This window comes from Mesoplodon bidens (assembly GCF_964165515.1).
Source record: "Mesoplodon bidens genome assembly, chromosome: 17".
NCBI classification, from domain to species: Eukaryota; Metazoa; Chordata; class Mammalia; order Artiodactyla; family Ziphiidae; genus Mesoplodon; species Mesoplodon bidens.
The window spans coordinates 61,780,600-61,792,948 of record NC_138174.1 but is presented as its reverse complement, the minus strand read 5'-3'; the positions used below and the strand labels follow the sequence as shown (position 1 = coordinate 61,792,948).

General features: G+C 38.8%; 1 protein-coding gene across 1 annotated transcript in view; it reads right to left on the bottom strand.

Moving 5' to 3' along the window:
- Positions 1–12,349, bottom strand: part of GPC6 (glypican 6) — a 1,092,604-nt gene that overhangs the window by 807,918 nt on the left and 272,337 nt on the right. Inside the window, exon 2 of the mRNA XM_081214889.1 lies at positions 8,781–8,939. Coding sequence (XP_081071015.1) covers positions 8,781–8,939 — 159 coding nt within the window. The remainder of the gene's footprint in view (positions 1–8,780; positions 8,940–12,349) is intronic.

The following is a 12,349-nucleotide window of genomic DNA, read 5'->3' as shown; positions in this document are numbered from 1 at the left end:
AAAACATGTAATGACCACGCACTGTTCTTTCAAAAGGAGAAAATATGCAAAGAAATTTTCAGAAATAAAAAATAGGTGGAGAAGTACAGTTTCTTCCAGCATGGAAAAGCCTTGGAGGCCCGATTTCCTGCTGTCTTCCTTCAAAGTTTGCTTTTCATTTTCAAGTTGTTTGGACTCAATTAAACCACTAGGTAGGGAGGAAACAGTGTGAAGATCATGTACTACTATATATAATCATCTGAAGAATAATATTTGTCCATTTAATGAATATAAAAAACCCTTTTGAAAGAATAATAAATGGAAAATTCTGAAAGTGTAATAAGTAATTTTTTAATTTGTTTTACAGTTTCTCTGAGTGTCATGAATCATGCAGGCTTATTAGCTGGTTACCAACTCTACCTCCACATTTGGGATCAGGATTCTCTTCCTGTCTAATGGAATACATGGCAGCATATGGAATTAATTGTTTAGACAAGATGTCTCTTCCTTTGGGTTTGCTAAAATGCCAAACTCCCAGAGCTCATGCTGGTTGTCATTCAACTGAGAATCACTGGAGGGACTACCTAGTGATATAGAAATGTTATTTATAATGCATTTATAATATATGCTTTACATTTTCTTCTGAATCTTGACAAAGTTTGTGTTTGAATAATCTGCTTGTCTTGCTGACCATACATCTTCTAACCAAGAGTTTGACATTTTGAATCACACTTAACAGGAAGATCTAAGGATTAAGCCTCATTTTAATAGGTCTGTTCCTGTGGGTAAACTAGAGATGCCATTTCTAGCAACACAATAATAAAATGTTGGGTGGAAGCAGAAGCTAAGTGGCCTTGACCTGAGTTAAAAATCTCTATAAGTTGTGTTCATCTTTGCAATTTGAAAATGGTGTGTCCTGTGTAATTTACTACTGTTGAATTCACAAGACAGAGTGGCAATACCTGTTGGCATTGTTCTATATCTAGAATGAATTCACAGTCTGGAAATCTTCATCCTGTATGTGCTCAAGTCAGTTCTCTCTTTTTAAAAAAAAAATTAATTAGAAATCACTCCAAAGTGAGAACATTATAATAAAGCCCCATGGACTCATCAACCAGCTTCAACACTTATCACATTTATGCCCATCTTGTTCTTTCTATCTGCCCACTTCAGGGACTCCATCAGGACAAGGTATGTCATTTCAGATAAAGATTCACCTGCATAATTTTCTTTTGAATCTTAGAAAAGCATACAAACAGTTTTCTTATTCCTTTACCCTGTTATTTGTTTGGAAAAGGGAGATGTTACATTGTCTCGGTGAAGGAAGAAAGCCCGTTTTTATTCCAATTCCATATCACTTGAGAAATGATACAAAATTCCAGTTAGAGAGTGAGGGCTTATACTGTTTCCCACTGCACATCACACCTAACAGGAGATAATGAGGTCTCCGTCATCTTTACACACACCATGCAGCTGATCCAGTCCACACTGAGCTACTGTGCTCTCAGGTTTGAAGACAAAAATGTTTCCACTGAGCTCTAATTTACATGCCATTAAATATTTTTCTTGATTTTCATTAAAATAAGAAAACCTGTTTTCTCTATCCAGTGGCAGATCAATTCAACTGAAATAAAATTTCTCCTGTAATTTAGCCATACTTACTCAAAGGATTAGTGAGCCACTGTCAGGGAACAGACACTTGTCTGTTCATTAATATTCAGGACCAAGAACCCTTCTGGTAGGCTGTTTTCAGCCTCTGATAGAGTAATACTTGAAAGAAATCGGCTTGTCTGTGAAACAGCTGCTCAGCCAACCCACCATACAAGGGAATTGGTGATAACAAGATGATAATATTACAACTACACTGAGAGCTTAATGTTTTCAGTTACTCAAAGGTATGTAGTACAGGTATAACAATTAGAAAATGATTTGTAGTCCATCACAGAGGTCACAAAGGTGCTGATCAGTGGTGTTTCCTTAGTTCTGAAAGATCTGTCCAAAGAGAAGAAAGAGAGAGAGAGAGAGAGAGAGAGAGAGAGAGACAAATTTCACTTGTACAAAGATCTGGGTTCTTCATGCACTGCATTTAAAGAATGCCCTGCCATGGGTCATCTATTCCCACATCGAGCACATGGAAGGCATTTGTGATTTATAAATCTGTTTACTAGTTCTGGCAACGCTCAATCCCTGGTTAGCTGATTCTTGTTTTTGGAAGGTCTGCCCTTCGGGAGAATTGGCAGATTACTTTCCAATGCCAGTGAGACCGTTTCTCTAATTTCTAAAACCCAATTCAGCACATCCTGACTTCCAGAGGAGTGTCTACCAGATGAAATACACGTCATTGAGGTGGTGGCCCGGCAAACTTCAAGGAGGCATTTGGCTAATTACTTCCTATGCTGATTAACATGATAACCGTTACGAATTACAGTTAACTTGTTATGCTGTACAATAAACAAGGGGGCTAGTAGCAAAAGAAATGGAAATGTCACATCTATTTATTCTTGAATAATATCATGGAAGTGGTGTGTGTTCTGAGTGTGCTTGTTAATGTGCTAGGATATGGGACGTAGTCTATAACGGGTATGTTTGCCAAGCTGTGCTTTAGTTATAAATTACTTATTACTCTTAAATTCCTAGAAAATCTGCCTCCCCCCACCCCTGCCCCCCTGCCAAAAAAATATATGCCACAAGTCAACGTGGAAGGTAAAACGTTGTTTAAGGAATAGCAAGAGGCAGTCAGTCGAGGACTGGTAGATTAGGATGTAGAATATTCACTCCTTCCCCCAGTTCCACACCTCCATGGGGGTTGTATACACCCTGCCTGTCAATTTTGGGAATCACCATGAGATTTGCCTTGGTCAATGGAACCTGAGAAGACCTCTTGCCAATTCTAAGCTAGGTCCAAACTCCACCATGAGAAGAACGTAGGCAGAGAGCTGCTTCCCAAAGACGTCTAGAACAGACCAGACCAAATCCGTGGTTCAGAGGCAGGCCTAGCTGAGCACAAGCCAGAATAGCCAAACTCCAGCCAACCCAAAGATGCCTTCAAGGAAAAAGACACGTTTCTTGTTTATGCCCTGAAATGTTGTGGTTAGTTGTTACAAAACGGATACAGGACCAAAAACGTTTCTACAGGTTATCTACATCATAAATGTAGGCCAAATGTCAATTAAGTAACATTGTTAGGGGAAAATCAATGGTAACTATGTTTGCATGTCCCAAGGACTCCGTGGACATGCTAACAAAATCTCTGGTGCCTGTCACCTCTAACCATCACCACCTTAAGTCACTCTTTAAGGGTCTTGTGTGTCCCATCTTCCAAAAGTCTTCTCTGGTGCCTCTCAGTAAAATACTTGACTCCTTCCTTTCTGTTTCCATTGGACTTCTACTTTATGGCATAGTCCATTCTGCTTCCTTAGTGTTACTTTTATACTTATGTCTCCCCAACAAGGTATACTCTGTGACAGACTGACCATATTTTAGTCACTATTAGTCATCTTTGTATCTGCTATACACTTAGTTAAGTGCCTTCTATACAGTAGGTTCTGAATAAATGTTTCCAAATTGAAATCTCACTCACACACACACACACATATATACATCACCCATGTGACAGGAAGTACAGAAGATTCTACTACCATAAGGAAAACAACTTAGGAATTTTTGCTTCTCAAATAAGTGTATTCTGTAAGAAAATTAGACCATATTTTAAAGATATTATTACATTATTGTCATCTCTACAATATATAGATGAGAAGTGATATTTAAAAAGAAAACACAAGCAGATCTGCAGCACAAAAATATTATGCCACCGTGTATAAATTATTCCCACGTTCAGTAAAAATGAGAATTCTGAGGGTGTTACCATGGAATAAGTTCTTTGGGAGGATTGAAATTACTGCTCAACTTTTTTTTAATTTGCTTTTAAAAATATACTTGCTGCCAAAATCTCCAGACAAATGTATATCATTAAAATACATAAATAAAAACCAGGAAGGAAAGTAAAATAATAAGACCAAGAACATACTAAACAAAAAACCTCATATCGAGCTTCAGATGTGAATAAATACCAGCTCAAATAAATCTGAAGAAAAAACTGCCAAAATAAAATATCCCTTCAACTAAATTTTCCTGTCTCTGAATAATCTATACTCCATACAGGATTCTGGAGAATAGGGTACTGGTGCCTACATCGAGAGAGAAGCTACCAGGGCTTCATGAGGTGAGAAAAATAAATAATATGCCCTCATTGATTTAATAACTTTTTTTTGCACAAAACACTCACGTCCCTTAATTTAGGGACAACCTTCAATGGAATAAATATATGGCTAGATTCCAAAAATATGGCCAGATTCTTTTCCAAAAATATGGCTAGATTCTTTACCCACCAATATCACTCTTTCCTTGTTAAAAGAATATCAGTAACTTTTAGCCAGTGTCCACTCAAAACAAATAAAAGCTGAGTTAGAATTTCAACTGAATATCGGCTTGCTATCACATTACTATTTATAAATCTGATGTAAGTCAAGAGCATCAAGTTACAGTCTTGGTTTCATCTTTCTTGGTGGAAACTTGGCAAGTCATTTACTCTCTCCAGGCTCCAGGTTCCTTGAGGGCTGGACTATATTTAGACGGGTAATTTTCTTTTTTTAAGGAAAAAAAAAAATCTCTTTCCACTTTTCTCTGTAAGACATTTCCACCTCCTCCCCACAATTAATGGGACAGAACCGGCAGTGAGAGACAGAGGAAAAGATGTGGCTGATGGTGAAATCTCAGCGCATTTGGGAGCTGGAGAGCTCGAGAGAGATTATGGGGTAGTTACAGCTCAGAGCAAGGATCCAGGAGTGCTCAGCCTGGGACGGGATGCTGACTCTGCCATTGAGTGTCTGTGTGGCTTTGCCCTGCAATTCACTTCTGTTAAGTAGGTTACCATCTGTAATGGGCAAGGAACATGGCCAGACGTTGCCTATTATTACCATTAATATTATCAGAGTATTGGATTGTTCTCCATTTTCCTAGGATCCTAACAAATTAGCCACTTAGAAGCATGACAGCCATTAGGATTTAGATACAAATACCAATAGGACAGGTCAGACAGTTACTAAACACAAAAATGCTAGGAAAATGAGTGGATACACAAAGATGCCACATTTTCTGTATCTTTATATGATTCGTTCATTTGTTTATGTACTTCTGGCTGTCTGGGGTACTTGGCAGAGGTGAGAAAGGCAAGAAGTAAGGCAACAGAGTTGTGATTATTCTTCCAGGTGTACCTGGCTGGGTCTTCATCCATAATTTTAACCACTGGGTGTGTTAGAAAACCTGGGCTTGGCTACAGAGCAAATTGAGAGCATCCCTGTGTATTCTGAGGGAACATTTGCGGTGGCCAGGCCCTGGCCAACAGGTGAGGGGCTTTCAGGGATGTGTAACGGCAGCCAGAGGTGGAGATTTGGCCAGAAAAGGGAGAACAAACAAACAAATAAAAACCTTGTAAGACACTTGGAAAAGTACCAGTGCCAAGAACATAAACTTTTATTTTATATATATTCATCATATTTCAACTCTATGTTTAAAAAGAAAAAAAAAGCTACTCAGCTATAAGGAGATTCTCTGCCAAAGAGTGGAAATTTCTGCAACTGATATTATATAGTTTTTCAATTCACTGCCTCTCAGCTACCCTTTTTTTTTCTATTTATTGCCTCTCAGCCACACATTTTGGCTAATGGGGGTATGGAGTAAAGCTGGGCCATTTAAGCAAGTTAGGGAAAATTCATATTCATACAGGTTTAGCTTCTGACCATGCAATGAATATTTATAAATTTATATAGCATCTTCTAAATATTACTAAAGATATTCATAGAAAATGGGAAAGAATATGACAATAAATATAATGTTATGTTCTGTTACATGTTTTTGAATTTCAAATTTTAAAAGTCACCTCTGCCACAAAATGCAAGCTAAATGGAATCAAAACATTTCTAGTATAATAAGGAATGCCAGGACTATAGACTAATGATTAACAGTGATTTAATCTAGCCTCTCTGGATAGAGTATGGACTAAATCACGTATATTAGGTGCAATTTAAATAGCTGCTGTACTTATTGAAAATAGGAAGGAAAGTGGTCACCTTCTCATATGATACAGTCATCTTTCATATAATAAAGAACACATAGCCAACAAAGACCTGTAAAATCCAGATGAGAAATCAAGATCTCTGAGAAAGTGGGACCAGAGGCAGAAAGTCAAAATGAACACACTGGATCAAGAGATCCCAGCAATAATGCAAAATGCCCCACAGAATAGGAAGCTACTAAAAATAAACCTAAACCAGAGGCAGAAAGTCAAAATGAACACATTGGATCAAGAGATCCCAGCAATAATGCAAAATGCCCCACAGAATAGGAAGCTACTAAAAATAAACCTAAAGTCTCTCAAAGCATCATTGGTCTCATCTGGGAAAATAAAACTCAGAGGGTAACATTCCACAGCTGATCCCAGACAGGGCTCCTCTGCACGCCAACTGATAGTCATCAATAAATGCCACGAGGAAGTGGTTAAAGAAAGGTAAGGGAACAAATGGAAAACTGCCCACATGAATGCACCAGTGTTCCTGAAAGGTGACTTAGCAGGATCACCTTTGTGGGATAAGAAGATAAATCATACAATTGCATGGCTGACCTTCATGAAATTGCCTAATGAAAGATCAGAAATTATAATGGTGACTTTTTAATTTATATATTTTTATAGCTTTTTAAAGATAGCTTTTCAGAAGCTGAGCTCACCAGGATCACATTTAGATTTTTTTTTTAAAGTCTAGCTGAAAACTTCCTTGAAAAAAATCTTAACTTCTCTCCCATCCCAGCCTAACACAACTACAATGAAATGCACTATTGTTAGAGGATTCATCACCCTCTACATCAGATTGAATCTTAGCAGAATCAATGTCCTGCCAAACCAATTGACATAATACCCCTAAGTACATTAGAATAATTTAAAACGCACCTGTACAGAGAGAGAAAGACAGAGAGAGAGATAGAGACAGAGAGAGGGAGAGAGAGAGAGACAGACAGACACACACACACAAAGAGAGAGTGGATTCTTTAGTAAGAATAATGAGATCTGGGGTTACCAATTATAAATTCAAAAATATTGAAAGTCATTGATAGAAGAATACAGGAAGTACCTGGCTCAGTCTTGCTGAATAGCTTTACTCATTAAAAAATACAAAATCAACTCCCCATAAATCTACCTTAAGTCTAATATTTTTATTTAAAGGAATATATATTATGTACTGTGAATACTGCTCTGGAATTATTCCTACTTAATTTTGGAGCACAGCTTTATAAAAGCCCTAGGAGTTGTTTTCTAAAGACGTAGGTAGAAGTCAGAAGCAGCCGATCACCCTCACTTGCTTTTTGTAACAAAGAATAAGACCTTTCAATTTGCCTCAGTTTGAACCGATACATTATAGCTCCTCAAACACGGAGCCCCTTCAGGGGCTCCTGAAGGTCACTGGATTTGTAATCTGTCAATCAAGGCCAACTCCCAAGTACTCCTAGTTGCATTCAAGGGAACAACATTTGCAGCATCACTTCTAAATAAAGTTATTTTCATATACATCCACATATAAAGTTGAACACAGAGCGAGATGCAGAGGAAGAATGTGAAGATGCTGAAACATACTTGCAAAAATATAAGTCCCTTTACTTACACGGAAAATGTCACATTATCTTGAGTACTCAAACACCACCAGGTGGACCTGCCTTTTAGAACCTGGAGGACTGATTTAAAGAAAATGGTGTGGCCAGTTTAAAACAGCAATGAAACAGAACATTTTGCCTACTACAGAGAGTAAAAAAAAAAAAAAAAAAAAACAAGAAAAAAAAGAACTTTGGCAAGGTTTTTCTGAACTGGCTTTGTTGTGCATTGATTGGAAAGGCTGGAGGAAATGAATGAAGGTTCTGTTGCCCTCGGGCAAATTCCTAAGACCAAAGGCGCACAAGGAAGGGTCCCTACAATTTGCAAGTCTGGTTTACAATGAGCCATAGTAAGGTGCATTCATTTCACAGAGCACTGACAACTTTCACCACCTAAGAATAGTATCTTTATCGTTTTTATTGTTCATTCAGTTGATAAAAGTCAGATCGCTTTTGAATATCTTTCTGAGGCTCGGATGGGAAAATTCAATGCTGAAAACGTGGTAATAATGACTTTCTCTCTTTGTGCTAATACAAAATGTTTGTTTAACAAATAGAATACAGAAATGCAGTCGACTGCTTATTATCATGAAATAAATGAAGGGTCTAAACCTTCTGCTGGATGCATTGCAACTACAATATAAAATGTAGTTATACTATAGGAAGGGAAAACTCTAAAATAAAGGAGTCTGTGTCACTGGGCACTTTAAAACAAGCCTGTCCTCTTAAAAGTGATGTTCTATTTCAAATAATTTTAAATGACATTTAATGACTTCAAAGCAAATCCCTAGATGGAAACTGAAGACAAGCTATGGTGGGACAAAACCTGACTTAGAATCACTCTCATAATGAAAACGTCAGCCAAACCATTCAGAACAAATCTCACAGGCGAACCACAAATGCCAAACAGCGCTTTGTTAACTCAGGTTTTTTCCAATAAAAATTGTCAAGAGCGCTCATGCCTTTTCTAAAAATAGACACAGTTATAAATGTTTGAGAAGGAGAGAAAAGCTTCCACTTAAAAAAATGTTTTTCATATAATATCAAGAATCTCGCATCGCAAAGCGCACCCAGAACGACGAGAAATAAAAACTGTAACCTACCGTCAAATTTCTTGTGCCTGGACACGAAGGTGGTGCGCACGAAGTGACTCGTCTCCTCCACCAGGTTTTCAAACTCCAGTTTGCTTTGCTGGCTTAGCTTGTCTTCCATTTCCGTGGTGCAGCACGTGTACTCCTGAGGACAGATTCTTAAGTGTTCCCCTGCAAGAAGTAAGTAAACGTCAGTATGGAGTTCAGGGAGTTTGCTTCTTTGACATTTCCCTCAAATCCTGGGGTCCTCGTTCCACCAGCCCCCCAGCCCTCCCCATGAACTTTTATCTGGGCCTCAGCGTATCTAACCTTCCAAATACTCCAGACTGAAGTTGAACCCACCCCATGGTTTGAATGTCTATGACCCCCCAAAATTCATATGTCAAATCCTAACCCCCAAGGTAATGGTATTAGGAGATGGGGCCTTTGGGTGGTGATTAATCATGAATGGGATTGGTGCCCTTCTAGAAGAGACCCCAGAGAACTAGTTTGTCCCTTCTGTCACTTAGGGACACAGTCAAAAGATGGGGTCTGTGAAACAGGGAGCAGACCCTCACCAGACACTGAATCTACCAGTGACATGATCTTAAACTTCCCAGCCTCCAGAACTGTGAGAAGTAAATGTGTGCTGTTTATAAGCCACCCAGTTTATGGTATTTCTGTTGTAGCAGCCCAAAGGGACTAAGAGACCTGACATTTAGTTCCAGCCCCTGTCATGTAAGTGAAGGTACATTAAAGACCCCAGAAGACCACGACGATTTTCCTGCTTTCCTTTGAAATGTACCAAGTAACGCCGGGTGACAAGAGATGCAATACAGTTATACATGTGCTTATCTTTGGAAACCTCAAGTGAGGCAAGAGACATTCAGCCCCATCACCATAGTCTGTGAGACAGCCAAGAAAAGATGGCAACCATTCGCTGTGTTCTGTTTCTGCTCGTCCGACCGTCAGAACGCATCAGCTTTCCTCCCAGTGAAAGCAAGTGTGATTTTAATGGCTGGACTCCGGTGCCACTTGTTCCCTCGGTTAACATTTCTTGTCAGAGAGAAAATGTTCTCCTGCAAGGAGGAAGGCACTGATGGGTTTAATTAATGCTTATGTTGTATGGAAATGTAAAGCAAAAGGTAATGAAAGTCTTGGGCTTAATTCAATAGATTTATCTCTCGATATACTGGGCCACTTCTTTTGACAATATTGCTTTCTTCGGTGCTATTTGCAAGTGGAAGCCAAGCCCTTGCTTCATGAAATTAAAATGGTCTGTTATTGCATAAAATGTGAATTTCCAATTGATTCAGCTCCGTCAGTGTCAAAAATGTTTAACAGAGCCAGCAGAAGGAAGAAGGAAAATCCATCCAACATCTTGCTAAATAAAACCAACAAATTGTTCCTGTGATTAAAATCACTGTAGGGCATGGAAAATACAAATGAACGAGTACTTGATGTGATGATTATAATTCATTTATAATGTTTAACAGTACTTATATAAAATTATGTCCCCATGACCCTGTTTGAAGTATAGGGTGTCTGTTTCATGCACTTGGATGCTTTAGTGCCTACTTAAAACAACCTCAGAATAAAAAAGAATCATGGGTCTGTATTAAAGTTAGATCTTATATAATTCCTGGAAGGGAAGGAGACCACAAAATATCTTAGGTATATATTTTTTTAAAAGGAAAGGAAAATGCATTGTACTTGAGAATGATAAACATCAAATTCAAGATAATGGTTTCCTCCCAGGAGGAATTAGGATTTGAGAGAAATGCTCAAATACTTTTATCTATAATCTTTTATTTCATAAGTTGCTTGATATTTACATGGTGTTTATTATATTACTATCATTCCTCTTTTATACATTTAAAATATTTTTGATAAAAACTTGGAAATATGTCATTAGAAAGTAATAGCCACCACAGTGGTGACAGAAAGGAGGGCAGGGGGTAGATTTTCAGAAAGAAAAAACAAGCTGCCCTTAACATTCGGAAGCCAGCCTGCCCGGTACCCACAGCCAGGTCACCGTAACTATTACACCTAAACAACCTCACAGAACACCCACCTCAGACAAGATTATCCTGAGACCAGGATGAAATGAGACAAAGCAAGGCCACATCAAAATTTTGTCTCAGGGACTTCCCTGGTGGCACAGTGGTTAGGAACCCGCCTGCTAATGCAGGGGACACGGGTTCGAGCCCTGGTCCAGGAGGATCCCACATGCCACGAAGCAACTAAGCCCGTGCGCCACAACTACTGAGCCTGCACTCTAGAGCCCGTGAGCCGCAGCTGCTGAGCCCGTGTGCCACAACTACCAAAGCCCGTACACCTAGAGCCTATGCTTCACAGCAAGAGAGGCCACCGCAGTGGGAAGCCCGCACACCGCAAGGAGTAGCCCCCACTCGCCGCAACTGGAGAAAGCCTGCGCGCAGCCAGGAAGACCCAATGCAGCCATAAATAAATAAATAAATAAATTTAAAAAATTGTCTCAGCACAGACAGAAACAAGGTGATTGTGCCATCCCAAAAGTACTGAACACCTTCTCTCTCAGGCAAAATGAGCCTCTGTACTTCTTTACCTTTTACAGATTGATCTTCATCCTAGTCTCCCTCCTTGCTGGTCACATTTATTGAGATACATTATTATAGAATTACCTCTGCTTTCTGACAGCCTCCGATCTAGGGTGAAGCCCTGCTTCTTGGAACCCTTCCCAACATCACCTACCCAAATCCAAATCCTACAGAAGATTCTGTTGAAGTCCCTCTTACTGAGAAACCCTTTGGTTCTCCGTGGTGTATCCTCACTTCCTGCATCGAGTGGTAACTCAACTTGTTCAACTACAGGTGTGCTCCTGATGAGCTCCTATTTGAAGGTATTGACCATGCCAGAAAGAGATGGGATAGAACAATGTGAATTTTGCAATTTTCCCACATGTGATTCTGATACATCCCATTGAGAAAAGTAGTTCTAGAGTTGAAAACACTGGGAAGGAGTAAGTATGGCTTTATCAAAAGCAAATGGTCCACAAATCACTAATTTTCTTTTTATAAAATACCAAGGCTAACTGATAAGAGCAACTCTCTTTTTCCAGATTAAATGGATATTTAATATTAACAACTTTACAGAATGTTCCTTTCCCTGACCTGTTATAAACCATTTTCTTAAATCCCCCTACTCTGTTTCCTATTTCCCCCTACTCCATTTCCTACTATATTATGCACAAATGAACTGTCCATTTCTCAAGATTTAGTACATCAGGACTGCATTCTACTTCTGAATCATTACAACTGAGTTTACAACAAAATGCATGGGACTTCTGGTGAAAAACTGACCAAAAGAAAATAAACATTTTATGACCTGAGGGAAATAGTTGTATTTAGGATATTTGTGGAAGAAACCCTGTGGATCTACATTCATGAAATTAGATTGGATTGGAGGTCTGATAATCTCTAATCACTCCAAGAAAATCAGTATTTTATGTCAAGTGATAAATAAAAAGAGAAAGATACTTCTTAGTGGGACATATTTAAACCAAATTTATTTCTTGTGTGTGTGTATGTATAGTCATGGAAATATATGTAAGAGGCTGCCTT